Source organism: Cyprinus carpio, chromosome A6, assembly GCF_018340385.1.
Source record: "Cyprinus carpio isolate SPL01 chromosome A6, ASM1834038v1, whole genome shotgun sequence".
Taxonomy (NCBI): Eukaryota; Metazoa; Chordata; class Actinopteri; order Cypriniformes; family Cyprinidae; genus Cyprinus; species Cyprinus carpio.
Genome location: NC_056577.1, coordinates 24,120,082 through 24,139,561, shown reverse-complemented (window position 1 = coordinate 24,139,561; position 19,480 = coordinate 24,120,082). Strand labels below are relative to the sequence as shown.

At 35.6% G+C, this 19,480-nt stretch overlaps 1 protein-coding gene and 1 pseudogene across 1 annotated transcript; one reads left to right on the top strand and one right to left on the bottom strand.

The window, feature by feature from the left end:
• Positions 1-723: 723 nt before the first annotated feature.
• Positions 724-5,313, bottom strand: LOC109069176 (keratin, type I cytoskeletal 18-like). Its single transcript, XM_019085849.2, has 7 exons — positions 4,791-5,313; positions 2,889-2,971; positions 2,068-2,224; positions 1,553-1,717; positions 1,336-1,461; positions 1,003-1,223; positions 724-909 (listed from the first exon to the last, which is right to left on the bottom strand). The coding sequence occupies exons 1-7, from the start codon at positions 5,229-5,231 to the stop codon at positions 879-881; spliced, it is 1,224 nt and encodes a 407-aa protein (XP_018941394.1). The 5' UTR covers positions 5,232-5,313; the 3' UTR covers positions 724-878.
• A 7,021-nt stretch (positions 5,314-12,334) lies between these two features.
• On the top strand, positions 12,335-18,787 carry LOC109069151 (annotated as a pseudogene).
• The last annotated feature ends 693 nt before the right edge of the window (positions 18,788-19,480 follow it).

Genomic DNA, 19,480 nt, shown 5'->3' with positions numbered 1-19,480 from the left:
TGCATAATCTGAATCCGGTTTGGAGAACTCAAAATCAACCCACATAAGCTTTGCTGCTAATCTGTTTAGTTGGAGGCTTACAATGCGCAAGCAATGGATCTCCAGCAAGATAATTAGCTATCATGGCATTAGCTCATTGTGCAGAAGTCAAGTAAACAAATCCCGGTGACTTTTCCAGATTTATCTATGCTTCATTGTCTTAGGAAAATTAGCTAACACATAGCATGATATCATGTACTAATACAGTTTAATTTGATATTGATGAAATGAAATGTTTGATAGACTAGAATGTGGATTTGTAGTAATAAGTTTTTATTGGAGTGGAACCAGATGGCCCTTCACAGCTCTTCAAATGGCTAACATTGAATGCTATAACAAACTTGTGTATCGTTTTAGTAGAAGTTAACAGCATTGGCAACCTAAACATCTGTACCCATCATTTCAAATGTTGTTTAAAAAATTTCTTCTTTTTGTGTCCTGTCTTGGTGTTTGTTCAAAAGCTAACTTATTTTGTATTTCATATTTTAAAAATTAAAACATAGACCACAAATATTAAATGGATCACTCTTATTAAACAAACTAAGTACGGCCCAATATGCTTGGCATGAAAGTCGTGCCTTAAAAGAGCTAATTACCTTTTTGATAGAGTTTAATTTAAAATGTGTGCACAATAATGTTGTCCAGCTTGAAAACGACCCGAAGACAGAAAAATGAGAGGTAGACTAAGATGAAACTTTGGTTTTAATGACTTTTTGTATGAAATACACCATCCTATGACCATCCATGCTCACTAAGAGTTAACTCTAATGGACCATTCATCCAACTTTAAAGAGGAAACCATTTTTGTGGTGTGGTCTTCAAGATTGCTGCTAGTAATATCACTCTTGGTCATCTATTGCATCCTGGAGCCTAAACAACAAAGAGAAAGTAGAATCAGTAATATATATGAAAAAAGATATTTATTACTGAAAAAAAAAAAGAAAGTTTTATTTTATCTCTTACTTGAAGTCTCCCCCATCTAGAAGTTTCTTGTAAGTGTTGATCTCTGCTTCCAGTTTCATCTTAATATTAAGCAGGGCTTCATATTCCTGACCCTGCTCTGTGATATTTGACCTCAGCTGTGACAACTCAGCTTCAAGCTGCAGCGTGAGGCCGTTGTACCTCTCCACCTCTGTGTTTGAACGTAGCTCTGTGTTCCGCAGCGTATCCTCAAGCGACGCTTTCTATAAAGTTTGGAAGTTTCATCAGACAGTTTCAACATAAACTTCTAATTTTATTAAAATTGCAACAATGATATCTGAAACTTTCATAATATGGTGTGCATGTGCATATTACCAAGTTTTGTTGGGATGCAAGCTCTATTTCTAATGTTTGAATCTGTCGCCGTAGGTCATTAATTTCCATCTGTGCACCTTGTAATGCCTCTGTGTTCTGAGCCACCTGCCCTTGGACTTCTGATAGCTGATGAGAAAGAGTCGATTAGATTTGCCTGGAGATATCCGAGTTCAGTTAAAGCAAAATTAGTGTCATGTGGTAATCAGCGGTTCTGTACCTGGGATTCGTGCCACATTTTGAGTTCCTCTGCGTTTTTGAGAGCTATCTTTTCATAGTTACCCCTAATCTCTTCCATCACTTGAGATAGATCCTGCCCCTTTGGTGCATCAACATCCACCTGAACACCTGACAGGGAGATCTGGTTTCGCAGCTCCCCAACTTCCTGTCAAAGTTGAGCATAAAAGAAATCTGAGATATTTAGAGTATGAAATTATAATATGGTGGCGGTTCCTGCATTTTGATGATGTTACAGATTTCTGTCCAATCAAATGCTCTCTAGAATTAGATCCTCCCTCAAACTGTGGTTAATGGCTAACACAAATCAAAAGCCCATTAGCCTTTTTTTTTGTTCCAAATTTCTACTTCGATAAGATAATACATCAACAAAGGAAAGATGTGTTCATCAAACGACATGAAATCCATATTCAGCATATTCAGAGATGTGAGAGTCTCATACTGTGTGTGAATGTAGTGCACCTAGTGTTAAGTGGTTCTTATGCAATGGCTGTTTACATTTTCATGGTTTTTCTTGAGGAAAGCAAGCTCATCTTTCAAGGACTCAATTTCACCCTCCACATTCATGCGACCCATGTTGGTGTCATCAATGACCTTCTTCAGACCTGCAATATCTCCTTCCACGGACTGCCTGATAGCCATCTCATTCTCAAACCTATAACACACACATAATAGTCTTTCAAGTAAAGCATTAAAATGTTTTGTTATGCCTGATAAAATTCCTCCATCACGCATCTGTCAGGCTGAAGATTTCTGGCATGTATATTTATGATCCTGGACCACAAAACAAGTCATAAGGGTCATTAAAAAATCGATTAAATAAGCTTTCCATTGATGTATGGTTTGTTAGGATAGGACAATATTTGACCGAGATACAACTATTTGAAAATCTGGAATCTGAGGGTGCAAAAAAAATTCACGATATTGAGAAAATTGCCTTTAAAGTTGTCCAAATGAAGTCCTTAGCAACGAATATTACTAATGATAATACTTTATATATATATATATATATATATATATATATATATATATATATATATATATATATATATATATGGTAGGAAATATTAAAAATATATTCATGGAACATGATCTTTACTTAATATCCTAATGATTTTTGGCATAATATAATTATTTTGACCCATACAATGTATTGTTGGCCATTGCTTCAAATATACCAGTGCGACTTATGACTGGTTTTGTGGTCCAGGGTCACATTTTGTGATTCTAAAAATGTGCACAAAAGCATGTTCCTTTGATACAAAGCTACAAAGATGTGTTTTTAAAATGCTTGTTGTGGTGCAATATTGAAAACTGACTTGACTCTGAAGTCATCTGCTGCCAGACGAGCATTGTCAATCTGCAGAACAAGACGAGCATTGTCCGAAGTGACATCAAACACCTACAAGTAAAGCAAAGCACATATTTCACCAAACGAAACCTGTTTTTGACATCCATTCAGCTTTTTTACCTTTAGCAACTCTATTAAGAAAAGATTTCTCAGATGGTTTCAATTACAGCATTCTTGGAATGCGGTTGAGATGTATGAGTTCTTATCTAATCAACTAATTACCTGGAATCAGATTTTGGATTATACTTTTTATTAACTTTCTTTATGAAACTAGTTCATGAAAAGGTCTGATTGAGCAGGACTATAAAATATGAGACAAAAAAGTTGGTTTTCAGTCAGCCTTGACTTTGACAGTCTTTTTTTTGTATTTATTTATTTATTATTGCAATATCTAAAGTACTGTATGTGAGAGAATTTGTGCATATTTGTGTGTGTGTGTATATATATATATGTGTGTATATATATATGTGTGTATATATATATATATACTATTGCTATATATATATATATATATATATATATATATATATATATATATATATATATATGATATATTATGTAATATCTGTGTAATATTTATGAGCGTAGTGCAGAACATTTGAATTTAAGGAATAATCAAACTATACTCATTCTAAATTTGTCTATGTGCCACACCCTGCATGGGTGAAAGCGGAAGCTGGTACATATTATCATGCGCTTCTGCTTATCAGACCTGCTGAAATTGGATTATATTTGTATTAAAACTGTCTTAATTTTCCTAAATAAAAAATATAGTTAGCATTCTTTTTAGTTTAGAGCCATTTTTATTAGCTCAGGTTTCTGCTTTTGCAGTTTTACAACTGGAATTTTGTTGAATTGAATTGAAAAAAATAATAATTAAAGCAAAGATTAGACATTTTGGAACTATAAATGTTATGTAATGACTCAGCCACATCTGTTATAAATGATAGAGTTCTTCTTTTGCATTCCTGTTGTGTGCGAGAGAGTGCCGTTGTGGCTGTGTGGGTGCTTAAGCGTGTGTGCAATTGCTTATCCCACATCTGTTTTGCATTATGACTCTAGTCAGAGACTGTAGGAAGTTTCAGCTGGCTGTAGTCCATCAAACATTCTTCTAAAGCTTTAGAAATGATTATGAATGTTATATTTGTGTTGACCATTGTCATAGTTGCACAGATTTTAAAACCAAATGTGGAGGGTTTGGAGGAATTCTCTCAGTAGTAACCAGAATGCATATAGAGAAAAGCAGAACAAGCACAAAAGAAAGGAGAGAGAGAACAGGGTGTGTGCCACACCCTCCATTGAGATGTACGGAAATCTGATCATGCATTTTTATTACACTGAAAGGTTCTAATGAACACTACAGAAACATTTTTTTTTAAATGTTATTAAGACATTCTTTAGACTTAAAAAGGCTCAGGTTTTGGTGACAAAGAAACCAAAAAAGTTTTCATGAGTTTAACTTCTTCAACACAAACTGGAAAAAATAAATTGTTAACCTAAATGTGTGCTTTCATATCGTAAATTGGTTTTATTCAAGTTTATGTATTATATTATATTATACAATTTACATACCATAAATTGGTATTAAAATACTTTTGCACTCTTTTCCTCAGTAAAGTACATTATAAGTATAAACTATTCTTTGTGTTCTGTTGAAATGAATACATAAAATGGCTCTTCTCTGCTTGTGCAAAACCTTTACTTTAATTCTAGGTTTTGCTACTTCATTTCAGCTTGATTGCTGTAATTCAAAACATCTGGTATCTCCTCCTCTTCCTAAGATAAATAACTGGCTGCTCTCACAAACTCTCAAATGCTTCCTTTTGCAGCTTGCTCAGACAAAGCATATAAACCCAACAATGTCTCTCACCTCCCTCCTCAGGTCATCCAGGATTGCGTTGTACTTGCTGTAGTCGCGTGTTTCTGGTCCACCTTTCTCCAGGGCCTCTCTGATCTGCATCTCCAGTTTGCTGTTCTCCTGCTCCAGCCGGCGCACCGTTTCTAGGTATGTGGCCAAACGGTCATTCAGATTCTGCATCTGGCCTTTCTCGTTGCCTAGGACGTGCCCTGTGGAGGCAGTGCTCGCCCTGAGGGACCCCGCTGAACCAGCACCCATGCCGGCTGAGCTCACCTTGAAAGCTGTGGAAGAAGAAATGCCTCCACTTCTAGGAGCAGAACGGAGAGACATGGAAGAGGCAGATGAGATCCTGGTGCCCTGTCCACCTGCCCCGCCATACGTACTAGCGGCACGGTGTACCGGCATAGATCGGGTGAAGGAGACATGAGAGGCCTGAGGTGCATAGAAACTCATGGTGGTGGAGGAAGGAAGTACTGGCTGCACGAGAAAATGAGCGTATGCTGAGGGACGTAAGCCGTAGAGAGCTACAGGAAGAGAACTGTGCGGCTTTTATACCCCCACCAAACTCTTTCTGTTCCTCCTTTTCTCTCTCTGACTCACAGACACATGCACACTGACCAGCTAAGACCCTGCCCACATGGTCTATTTTTTTTCGGTGATCTCTAATGCCCTTTCAACATACTTTCTCCCTCTTTTTCTGCCTCAATTTAACCCCTCTGCCCCCCTCCATCTGAACTCAATCCCTGAGCTTATCTGGCCACATATATGTACTGCAATGAGATACAGCCCTGAACTCATTATGTGCTTTCAGCCCCACAATGCTTCGGTGAAAGCTTAAATAACAAGTCTTACTAAGAAAACGGGCTGAGAAAGAAAACAATGGTTTATGATTTTGATCAAGCACCTTTGGGACAGGATTGTTTGCATTTTCCCAAGACCATATGTGAACTAGATTTAAACTTTTTTTTATCCTTAAAGGGAGTTAACCCCCAAATACCATAATTTACTTTTTTTTTTTTTTTTTTTTTTTTTTTTAAATATATCATGTTTCACAAAAGAAAGGAAGTCATACAGCTCTGGAACATGATCATTTTAATATTTGTCCGAACTTCAAGGCATCTAAACTTATTCACTGGGATGTTTCTGCAAACTGCAGTGCTACAAATAGTCTCACTTGCTTTTGACTTTTTAAGGTCTTGCTCAAAATTATATAACTGTCCAAATATGTGTTTAAAAATACTTTGATAAAGGCTCAACACTAACACAGAATATATTTTGGAGCTGTATAAAAAACAAGGTGATAAATGCAAAAGCTTAAAAGATAATGTATTAATGGTTGGAGTTCAGTAAAAGAGGAACAGTGTGAATCTCTACCTTTCTCAGGTTTAAAATGTATAATTCTTGATAACAATTTTGCTAAGACCAAATTCTCTTGAACCTATGAAAAACCATAGTCTTGGCCCTGATGTGTATTGTACAGTCTAACACAAAATGTTGATTTTGTGCAAGCTCTCACTGAGATCATATTGAACAAGCAACAATTATAAAGGAATGTAAAAACTGTACAGTGTGAACCCAGCTTTAATATCACAGATTTTGAAATCTGAGATTAAAAAAAAAAAAAAAACAATTCCACGTAGCTAATTGTTGTGATAAAGATGTTGCTTTGAAATACCTGTGATCCAAAGAACAGGACACCAGAGCTTAACACACCCAGGAGGTAAAAGAAACCTGAGGAGTAAGCACAAAGCGTTTTTGAAAGCTGATCTTTCTTTCTTTCTTTTCTTAACATCCTTATCCAAACATCTGTTTTCTTGAAATCAATGTTCTCAGCAGTTTTTTTTTAATTATATCATTTTTTTAAATACTTGCAGTGCTTGTAACTTGTTACAAACTGTCAATGTGCATCAAGGATAAATTCATCTTTCACTTTTTTTGAAAAATAAATGCTTGTATTCGCAATTTAAAATACCTGTGATGTAACAGGCAGCAGGTTGCCTATTTAGAGGCTGAATTAATTTCTCGTGGAACATTTCTCTGACTTGGATGAGAATCTTTGCTAAATTGCTCTTGTCGGTGGTTACAGTGCTTTCTCTGTGTCAAGAGTGCAATCTGCAGTGTCTTTGTTTGGATGGGGTATCCATAGATTCCAGAGAGCTTTGGTTTTCTACACGATGAGTCATCTGTCTCATGATTTCCGGGAGCTCTGAATACAAATCACAAACTGCCCTGCAGGAAAAAAGTGCATGGTTTGATCAAGACCCTCTTTTTTCTTCTCTTTTCTTCATGCTTTAAGTCTCCTGCATGCTCTATAGATCTTTTGCTATAGATGCAGAGAAGTACATCTAGTATTCACAACCTTGAGGGAGTGTTTGTTTCAATCATACACATGGCAACCTTATGTGTGTTTTTGTTGTACCAGTCTGTTTCTAAGCAACATTTTCATTTCCTTTCCTGTGGTTAGCCAAAACTGCGCTGTGCACATCAACAACAGTCATACTAAGATGCATCACTTAAATCAGGAGGATAGAAAGCTGATCACAAGAAATCCTGCTTACAGTCTCTTCTCACTTTATTACTAAATTATTTCCAGTCAGTAGCTTAGTGGATGTCACATGCCTGGATGAAGATCTGCCGTGTGTTTGATTAGGTCTGCATAGCACAGACAAGCCATCAGATTAATGGATTACAAATGAAGAGTCCAATGAAAAGTTGGCAGACACAGCTGGCAGTAAGCAGAGAGTTAGAAAGGAAAAGAATGCCAAAGAAGCAGGAAAACGAAGGGACAGTGAGTCACACTCCAGAACGAAGGAATTTGCACCACCATGCCCCCTTTACAGCATGTGACTTCCCCTACTGCTACACTAGTTTTCTTTATTTCTTTCTCTCTCATACACAAACATGCATGGGGTGTCACTTTATTTCTCAGTTACATGAATGCAGTGAAAGTAGTTAAAGTAGTAAGCTTATTATTTAACTAATAGGCTCAGATTTACATTCTTTTATATTAATGAAAATCTGACAGCATTTTTATTTAACACACTCAAAAAAGGGTGGATTTTTATTGGACCCATTTCCAGATGAATCTGGATGAAATTGGCTCGACTGGCTGTAGAGAGAGCAAAATAAATGTCCTTGGCAAACACATTCAGCTTAACTTTTTATTACTCTTTTGTGTTTGTCTGTTTTTTATTTGTTTCCATCCAGTCACCCTCTATGTTACCCGATCATTATCTGCAACTCAAATATTCTCAGGAAAGCCAGAAAAAAGGGAAAGAACAAGTAAAGAAAAGCTCCAGCAATGCTCCAGCATTGCTAGCATGTATTTTGGCTGGGAGGAAAGGGGAGGGGTTTAAAAACTGTGCAACATAAAAGCATTTTGAGATTTGAGAGGTGAGTTGTCATCTCCTGCGATGCATCAAGCCACTCACTTTAAATTAATGAACGACTTAGACAAACTGTACATAATGTGTGTATGAATGCAATAATTAGATTATGCAACATTTTAATTAATTTCAAAATAATTGTAATTTTTTTAGAATTATTTTTTAAAAATAAATTTCATGGTTCAAATAGTGCTTTTGTAAGAAAATAGCAGTGGCTGGGACAGATGTTCAGTGTTTTCATTTAAAATGACACAATCTAATCCTGTTTACATGAAACAAACCTGCTTCTGAGCTGCTTGAGCTAACAGACCTGTTGTTATGACAGCAACTCAGGGATGAGCTTTGAAGAACTTAATTCTTGATCATGTCAAATCATCAACAATAAAATCCATACAAAAAGAGTAATCCATGTCTGATGAACAGACCCCCGTTTTCAATGATTATATAAAAATAAGAGATGTTTTTTGAGTACCCAATCAGCATATTACTGTGATTTCTTAAGGATCATGTGACACTGAAGACTGGTGTAATGGCTATATTCATTCTGTTGTAATATATTTTAAAATATTGTAATATATTAAGTTTCACAATATTACTGTTTTTCCAAGTAATAGTGTAATCATTATCTCTTTAAGGAAATATGCTGTAGTATGACTCAATTGACAAATGTGTACTAAGAAACATCATACATAAACAATTAAAAGTGAATCTTTTATTTCAAAATAAATAGAAGTTGATGTAAAGACTTTCATGTGTATTAATAATATGTCACTGAGATTTTTAATTCATGAGTTAGGCCCATCTTGTTTTGTGTGACTGTAGACTAGGAGGCTGTGAGAAGTGTGACTGGTTGGGCTGAGGTAAGCTGTTATGATAGATTAGTGTGACAGACATCCTCTGACATGCCACAAAGATTTTTTCACCAGATTAAGAAATAATTTTAATGATTAATTTGGTAAGAAATGGTAAAAGTGATTGAAGCTACATGAAAATGACGTCCTGACAAAACTGCACCATAATATCTATCAACAAGAGTTACTTAGATCTTGCTAAACAGCCAAATTTCTTGTTCTAAACCAAAAGTCTTTCAACTGTTATTCTGCCGTCAGTGTTCCGAAGAAATAATGCAATTCCAAACTCAGCCACTAGGGAGTGCTAAAAACCGCCAAAACTGTGGAAACACAAAACAGACTCGATCATAATGTAATTAGTTTACACACATGTTTTTACTCAGCTTTTTTTTCCACTTCAGCTCTCATATGGGTTTTCTTTCTTGAGTCACTGGCTCAAAACATTTAGCATTTATATTCGTCTGCAGAGCCCATTGTCTATTCATTGTACACTAGGCCTACATTTCTCTCTGCTGATGCTGGTTGAAATTGTTGCAGCCATCCAACTTTACATTTTTTTTTTTTTTTTCAGATTACTTGAAATTTCTCAATTTTTCATTATTACTTTAATTCACAGTTTTGCAACCGTTCCCACTGTGGCATAGTGATACATCGATGTGCTATGCTGAATTATTACAATTACTGGTTAAGTACTGTGTAAGTTATGAGTAGGCCTACTGTTTATGTAAAACAACTCAGCACCTTGTACTTACAAAGAAGGCTTTCTCATTCTGTGAAACATTTATCCAAAAGCAAACAGATAGTTGTCACTCATGAGCCAATTGATCATAGATTTACCCCCGGTGCCCCAGAGGGAAACCAGTTGTGGTGCAATTCTCCTGCTGAAAGATCTGTTTTAACGACAGTCACCTGTTTTTGCCTGCAAGGCACCACACCTTTTGTTTTTATTACAGGAATGCAGCAAGATTTTATAGTTTTGCATTAAATTCGTTTTATTTTAATATCATAACTGGGACTAATGAAATTCAATAATAATGGAGCAACCCATTTATTTGAATAAAACTTCTTATAATATGTGGTGATGTGCATGACAGGCGGACTATTTAGACTCAGTTTAGTAACCGCTGATAGGAAGCTGACTTCAGTGATATAGCCTATTCTGATTGTCAGATATGTGTGAATTAATTAGTTTTGTCGTTTAAACAACCTTAATGACTGCTGATCTATGATGTAAGCAACAAAGCTTCAACAAATAAAATTGATAATGGGTGAGTTAGATTTAAAGTATGAGAATAATCAAGCATTGACAATAAGTAGTTGTATTGGCAGCACCAAGAGGCCCCCAAATCAAATTCTGCTTAGGGCCCCATATAGGCCCTGCCTATAGCCATTCGTGCTACAGCTGAAGCAAATGACAGCTTAGGGAGAGCTCTTTGCTCGCTTTTTGTATAGCATATTATATAAAATTATTTTATAAGTTTTATACTTTAATGCTCCTATGAAGGACCAATGACCACACTGCAGAGTTTAAGGAGAGACAACCACATTTAACAGTAAAGGCTCATATCTGAATATGTTCTTTTAATTTATGAAGAATTATAAGCATGTGTATATGAAGAGGTTAATTATTTATTTTTGATTATTATTATTTCAGTTAGTTAGTAACTGTTGTTAGTTTTGTTTCGTATTAGTTTTTCATTTATTTTGACATTTTTATTTTATTTCAGAAAATGTTTTTTAAATAGTCATTTTTATCTTAGTTTTCCTTTACGAAACTAACCTTAGAATACAGGCAGTGTGAACTCTGTTGAATTCCAAGAATTATACTCTTCAATTATACGCCTCAAGCCTTTTAACATCAGGTCACCGGCTGCTGGTTTGGGCTTGTTTGTGGTCATGTTACACTAATCAAAGTGAGTGACATGCATTCCAGGAGTTACTGATCAGAATTAATATGAAGTGGTAGAAAGCCTTCAAGCAGAATTGTGAGTCATTTTTCCCTTTTTATTTAATTTTACACTCTCCTTTTATTTATTTATTTATTGATGAGTAATAAACTTACTAACTATTATTATTATTATAATTATTTTATTAATCAATATTTAATATATTATTGATAAATCATTGTACTTATCAATAATTAAGCTCTCTTCTGACTCCTCCAATTTTGTCACCTTTGAATTATAAGGTTCTGTCTAACATTTTTGTCAAAATTGAGTTATTAGCATATTCTTATTCTGTGTCAGCCTCATATTATGTGTATTATTATCATTATTATTTTTTCAGTTTTGGGACTTTTTATTTAGAAATCAAAAAGGTTCTATCTACAAAGTGTGGAAAGCAAAAATTTTGGAATGCAAAGAACCTTATAATTCCAAGGTGGTGGTTTGTCCTTTTTATGATTTTAATCATTTATTAGTTTAACTGGCTATGTGTCTATTTGTTGAGAGGTGACTACGGGTCTGACACATTAGACATATACCCCTTTAGCGTGGCACCTTCCAGAGAACATATGCAGTTGTGTTGTACTTTGTTTATTGATTTTTGAGTAATCTTGTTTAATCTTTAATTCCAGGGAGAGAATTTGTTTAAAACAGTTGTGTGGTGTTTAATATTACAAAGATGCTTTTGAACTTTAGGGTACCACCCCAGTGACAGCTTTGTACCTTAATTCTAAAGGAGATCAGGTTTCCTACAGATTGTTGTGGCCCTGCAGTTTTATTTATTTATTATTTATTGCTGGAAGATTAGTAACAGGATAAGGATCAGGATCTGGATCTGTATTTAAATCCAAAATCTGTCTTCCACCTCAAACATATTTGAAATTTATGCTGAATATATATATATTTTTTTTAAGTTTTGTATAAAATGATGCTTTGTAATTGCAATACTGTTAGTAACTTGCGATATTCAAGATAAAATGCAATATTTCTTTCCCATTTTGTTTATTGTATGTCTAGACTGTCATGTCTTATCACATATGTACCCGTGAACACAGGCTGTTTGTTAAGTTCAGCTTGAATTCTTCTACAGAGTCTGTCTGACCAGAGGAGAGCATCCTCTAGCAAAATAACTGAAGTAACAGACTGGACTTTTATATCTAATCTTCACTACAAACGAGCACCACGTCTACAACTGTCTGTCTACAATGCAACTGCCCAATTTGAATAGTTTTCTTATGTCATAACAAGCCACTTGCAATCACTGTACCAATGCTGTCAGTCTTACCTCTGCAAACGAAAAGACAGTTAAAAATAAATACATTTGAGAAAAAAAAAACAATGTAGTATATTTGTAGTATATTTGTATACTTATTTTGTAGTGCACTATGGCGTGGAGGTCATTGAATGAGTGGGCTGCAATAGGATGACTGAAACTCAGATGACTGAGTGTAAGTTTGAGCAGCAACAGGCGGACCCCCCTCAACCATTCAGGGATGGTTTCGAGAGAAGGTTGGGGCTCCAGTCCAGTCAAATGCCCTCCAATTACAGCTGTAAAGGTTAATGAAAGTCTTCTGGCACCTCTGAACTTGGAGATTGACCCGAACAACCAGGCCATCAGGATTCTGGAGAAAGAGGAAATCAAGACACTCAACAACCGCTTTGCTTCATTCATTGACAAAGTAAGTTATCTCCTTCTTCAACTTGTCTTCATTTGAACCTTTTGTGTAGACCCTTTATGTTTATCTAATCAAATTTATTGTGTTTGGACCTGTGAGTGTGGTTCATATGCTATTGTGAGTGATTGTGATAACAGTAGGCCCAGTTCTATCAGTGTCATATTTTATCAAGACCCCCACTTGACTAACCAACCTGAAGGGACAATGTCCACTCTCTGTCATAAACACACCTTTGTTGCTTTTTGGGCAATATCAGTTTACTATCAGGCGCAACGGCCACTCCTTTATACAGTAGTTCATACTTTTTTATATATATATATAGAAACACACCTATCTAAGCACACACACAGCTAGCTTTGAATTCACATAATCTGTTCAATAAAGCATATTAATATTTAAATATTAATTAGTAAAACTGCACTGGAAAAGTCAGAAATTGCAAGTAAATTTCACAAACTATTACAAAGAAACAACAAGTAACACTGAATTAAAACAAAAAAAAAAATTACTTTCTAAAAAAAACTTAAATTAACTAACTTTTATTTACTTTATTTACTATTAACTTAGTTTTTTGACAGTGTGCAGTGCTGTTTAACTGCAAAAAAAAAAAAAAAAAAAAAAACTGTAATGAGGTTTCAATAAATTACAAAAAATATTTAAATAATAGAATTAGAATTTTTGACAGGAATGAAAACAAGGCAAAGGGGGAAACATGCAGTGTGTTCTGTAGATTATTCCTGTTATTTAACAACATTGCAATTGTTCAGCTGGCAAACATCTTTCCAAAAAAAAAAAAAAGTTTAGTAGACAAAACCAACATAAAATAATTTTTAAAGTTGCGGGATGTGAAAATTAGATGTGAATTAGGACCTTTATACAGTTCATGCCATTGTGATGGCATTGATCATTGGTTCCTCACAGCCTTGTTTTCATCCACGTTACATTCAATATGGCATCTAAATTTTATTTAAAAATTTGAAGTCATGAAAAAGTTAACGTGCATGTAATCTGAAAACCATCTATGTATGTATTGTCATTTATCATAAGAAAATGTTGCTTTCTTTTTTCACTCTCTTTCTGTCTTTCCTCAGGTGCGCTTCCTGGAACAGCAGAACAAGATGCTGGAGACTAAGTGGTCTCTCCTGCAGGAACAGACTAGCCACCGATCCAGCATTGATATTATGTTTGAGACCTACATTGCTAACTTGCACAGACAGTTAGATGGCCTAGGTAATGAGAAAGTGCGTCTGGAGTCTGGCCTGCAGGACATGACCAGCCTGGTAGAAGACTTCAAGAGCAAGTAAGACATTTGTACACTAAAGTGTTTAAGGACATTCCACACACACATTCCAACAAACTTTGTACATTCCTTCTCAGGTATGAAGATGAAATTAACAAACGGAATGACTCTGACAACTTGACTAATGACTAATGACAAATTTGTGCTCCTTAAAAAGGTCAGCACATAATATAAAAGCACACACAGATCAAGCAATTTTTAAAACTTATTATAATTACATTATTAGAAATATATTTTGCACTGTTCCTATGTTAGGACGCTGATGGTTCGTATCTCAGTAAAGTGGAGCTGGAATGTAAATTGGACAGCCTAACAGATGAGATTAACTTCCTTTGGCAGATTTATGAGGCGGTACCATTCACTGCCTTCACATTTCAAATAAATCTTTTAGTACAGTCATATAATACATGTTACAGATATAATTTATTGTGTTAACTGATAGTAAAACTTAAGAGATTGTAACTCTAATTATAATTATAATAGTTATAATTATGGTGTGTGAGCATAAAAAACTAAAACAACAACAACAACAACAAAAAACCTGGTGATTGGAGGCATGAGCAGGATTCAGAATGACTCTTCTCTGTAATTTTTGTTCCATGTGTACAGGAACTGCGTGAGCTCCAGACTCAGATAAAGGACACATCAGTTGTTGTAGAGATGGACAACAGCAGAAATCTGGACATGGACACCATTGTGGCTGAAGTTTGTGCTCAGTATGACATGATCGCCAACCGCAAACGTGCTGAAGCAGAGAGTTGGTACAAACAAAAGACACTTAACTTTCTTGCATTGTGTGTGTGTGTGTGTATGTGTGTGCATGTCACAAATCATACATTTTTAAACATGATCATTTTCTTGCATTGCAATAATTGAGCTTTTCTAAAGATGCACAAATGAATTGTTAATATGTGTTTATGTGTATGTGTCGGTATGTTCATGTGTGCTGTAAAATGTTAGTATGAAGAAATGCAGCTGACAGTCAGCAAACATGGGGATGACCTGAAAAACACGAAGGCTGAAATCGAAGAATTGCACGTATACACTCTGAGATGGAACTTGTTAAGGGACAGGTAAGAACTCTATTTCACACTATTGTCTTTTGTGGAGCTGCTTCATAGCTGAATTGAACTCATTTCTCATAATTAATGAACTCTAATGAACGGTTATTGAAATGAACTAATCAATACTGAAATGACTTGAGCTGAATAATGCTGAATAAAGTTGCTTTACAGCAGAATTTGAATTTGTCTCATATTTGAAGCCTACATCACTGATTCTGTTATTTTCCTGTTTATTACTGTAAAGCTGCTTTTAAACAATCTATTGTATAAAGTGCTATAAAGGTGACTTAATTTGACTATTCAGAGTCAACTGTCAAAAACAAAAAAGAATAGTGTCAAAATGTCAGTAAACAATGCACACCATAATTAGAGCTTGATTTTGTTTTTGGTGACATTTGACAAGAACAAAGCAAGCATTCTTTCAGTTAATCTAGGTAAAGTGTATTAAATGTGAGTTGATCTGAGATGATTTCAATTAATCCCAGTTGATCTTAAGTTATATGTCAGAGTGTGGGAAGGATGTAATCTTTTGTCTCCTCTCATTTTAGCATCCAAACCACGAGGCGCAGCTCAAAGAGGCAGAAGAACGAGGTGAACTAGCTGTGAAAGTGGCAAAACTGCATCTGCAGGAGCTGGAAGCAGCTCTTCTGAGAGCTAAACATGATATGGCTCATCAGGTGCGTGAGTACCAGTCATTGATGAACATCAAACTGGCTCTGGACATTGAGATCGCCACCTATAGGAAACTCCTGGAAGGAGACGAGAGCAGGTGGGTGCAGCTTTAGTGCTTGTTGAAACTATAACACTTTAAGAAGAGGGAATCACAATGGATTCCTATGAGTGTCATGTACTTATTATGTGTTCTTTCACAGACTGTATGGTTCATTCCGGACTCTCTCCATCATTAAACCACACTGTGAGTTACTTTATACACATAAAGCATCTCTTTTTATATACATATATGCTTTTTCTGAAATATTTTAAACCAGCTACGCATATACAGTATGTAAGGTGCAGCTTTTGTGACTGTGCTCTGATATAATTTTTCTTAGCCTTGAACTACGACCTTGAAAGCAGCCACCTTACAAGTGTCTCATCACAGAGTTCTGGGAAAGATGTTCAGAAAACAGGCCTCAAGCAGAAAGCTGTGACTGCAAAGGATGTCAGCTCTAGCAGCAGCACTGCCATCATCACCAAAAACTCAAAAACCACCATCATCACCAATGAGACAGGAAAGAAACTCGTAGCTACAGAGGGAAGTGTGCAAGTGATGGATAAGTCTGCAGACAAACAAGAGGAGGATGTTTTTGAATGACAGAAGAGCAGATGAATGTGTTGTGCACAGGGCCCAGGTTCAGATTTTTATAGGTTGGCCTCCACCCCCTCCCCTGGGCTCCGTGTGCATGTCTAGTTTAGTATCTGTTGCTGAGGTGTGGCAGATTAAACTGAATTACAATTCATTGCATTAAATATGTAGTATATTTCTACAGCCCTACAACAAACTCTTATAATGTTTTCTACAGAATTTTGTTCCCTATAGCTAAAAATGACTAAATGTCTGTCACTGTGAGCACAGTCAGAATGTACAAGAAACAACTTTTGTGCACTTTTCTGATTTCTATTGAGGCCTATATTCAAAAACAGTGAATGCAGCAACACATCAGTTTTTGACATTGAAATTTTAAGACTTTAGGAGGTTAAAACCGGAGCAAAAGACACTTTGTTCCAAATATGTAGAAAATGTATCTGGATTTATCTACCATTTTTAATGTGAGAGTGCGGCCATTTGTAACTTTGTACAAAGCTTCCAGTAACATTCGCTTCCAGTTATTTTACCTGTACTAAAACAGTTTCTTGTGCTGCTTTAAATTGGTATTTTGCTATTTAGATGTTTTCACTCATTACTATAATCACAAACACACTGGTTTGTAGCACAAATAGTTTTACCGTTTATAGTGGCACTTTGTTATTCTTCTAGTTTACCGATAGCGACTAATGAATTGGAAGTCTTGCACATTCACAGAAAAAAGCTTACTTCCGTGTTGCAAAAAGGGGCTGCTTGACAGTCACAGGGATAAAAGTTCTCCGTCGCTATGGATTTCCGTCAACTGGAACAAAAATGAGAGGAAAAGAACCATGTAGCGCATTGTTGTTGTTCTGCCGGCACACCAAAAATCATCCCCGGCACAGCTGTAGCTTCTCAGTGACAACATAGTATTGATGCTCGCATTATCCATACAAAGGTAAAAAGAAAATACCCCTGTACCCCGCTCCTACAAAGAAAAGTTAGCATAGAGCCATGTGTAACAATATATTAGATCTGTGCATGAGGTCTTAAATAGACAGCAGCTTAAATAAACCCGCTACTGCCTTTCACTATACAGCGAAGACTACTTGAATAGATTATATTTAGACATAACTGAAAAAAATTTATAATATAAAGTAGCCTACTGTTGTAATCTTGTTATTGTTTTTGTTTATGCATTTGATTGTCATTCCTAATTACAAGAAGAAAAAACTGCTTTTAAACTGGGTGTGTGACAGGTATGGCTGTGGAATGGGGTTTGGCTGAGGAAAAATTTTCAGTCAAAAATGTGGTCCTTTATTGCACTTCCATTCTGAGGGGTTGTGCACAGAAAAGAAAAGTTTAACTTGAAAATAAAAATTTTAGTTTTTCAGTATATTTAGAAACTTTATTTTAGAGAGACTTGGCTAATTCAGCAACAGATAAAAATGTTACAAAGAATGAGTAGAAAAACAATCAAAGAGACCGAAATTCATATGATAGGAACATTTATAATACAACAAAAATTATTGGTTTAAATGACCACAAGAACACTCATTCAATTGCTTGCTCTCAAGCTTGCATCTCATGCTTTAATTAAATTATTTTGCACGGATTAATATTGGCGATTGTCTTAAAGTGAATGTGAAATCTACAACTCCAGCATTTCGTATATAAATAAGCCAAAGATGCATATCGGATGACATCGCTAAGTATAAAGGTGTAACATTGCCAAACGGAGTGCAGTAATAACCACATTTATGACATTGTCTCCTCCCCGTTCTTTAAACACTGCCCTATAAGGGCTGCAGTTGTAAGGGAATTTAGATTCCACACCTATGAACTGGTGTAAACCTTAAACTGCTTCCTTAAACTGATTGACCTAATCCTTCACATCATTTTAACGCTATGGAATTATTTTTGGAAATAATATATTATTTTCACAAACTAATTAAATGATCATATGTATTTAATGATTATATGTATAAATGATTATACATGTATTTAACCAAAGACACTGACAAAAAATAAATAAATTAAAAAATGTAAAAAAAAATTGTCCTTGTTGTGGTGACAAGTCACAGTAAGTGTACTGGAATTTCTCAAGTCTTGCTACAACATGCACAAAGCTATAATGTTCGATTTTATGTGCCCTCGTTGACTCCAGCTGTGCAGTTATTTAGTAGTTATTACTACAGTAAAAAAAAAAAAAAAAAAACAGTTATGGCAGTTATTGTTTTCTTTAGTTTGTTATACAAAAGGTAGAATGAGCTGAAATGAGAGGTAAGAAAAAATAGTAAAGCCTTGTAGAGAATACCACGCATAATTTTGATGACAAACGTTGACACATGTTGGCCCCAGGTGTTTAACCTTACCACACCTTAAACACACCTGACTAACCAGTCGCATAAGATTCATATCTTCCCTCCCCCACCCCCTCTTGCAACACATACACCTTTATTCGCTCTGACTTTCTTCAGTCAACAACTGCTGTCTGTTCTCATTTCTCCTTGCTTGACCTTTTACTCCTCCCTGTTTTGATTTATCATAGTATTTTTTTATAATCTCCTGTCAAAGAGTTAAAAACCCCTTATTCTTTCTTTTACTCTCTCTGTGTCAGTCACTCACTTTCTTCGCAAGCCTCAACAGGCCGATATGTTTTGCGGCTACCAACAGAAACTCAATGGATTACAGGGCTGATGCTCTGGTCAGGCCTCTCCATAAGCCTACTTAGCTGCATTAAGTAGTTCACCTATAGCTTTGCACTCGCAATGTGGAGATCTTGGGTAGGATATGATGATACCTGTGAATAATTAGTCACGATAAAAGAGCTCAAAGACTTGCAGAAACAGGCTAAAATGTAATCTCTTTATTTCTTTTGGTAACACTATCAGTTAGGTTTAGATAAGGGTTTAGTGTAGGTTGCAGATGTTATTCTTAAATGTGATGAACCAGCATGAACCATTTAGCAACAATCACCGGGCATTCATTTCCAACTAATGTAATAAAATGTTGCCAGATTTTCATTCATCTGTTTCGGGTAATATCAAATGCTTTTAGAGCCATTCACTAGATATTTCGTTTTGTTGCGAAATGTGCAAAAAGCAACATAATATCATTTTGCAGAAATGTCACAACAGGCCCGTTTTTCTAATGAGCCTGGCTTGCAAAACACATACTTAGTAGTTACAGTGTTG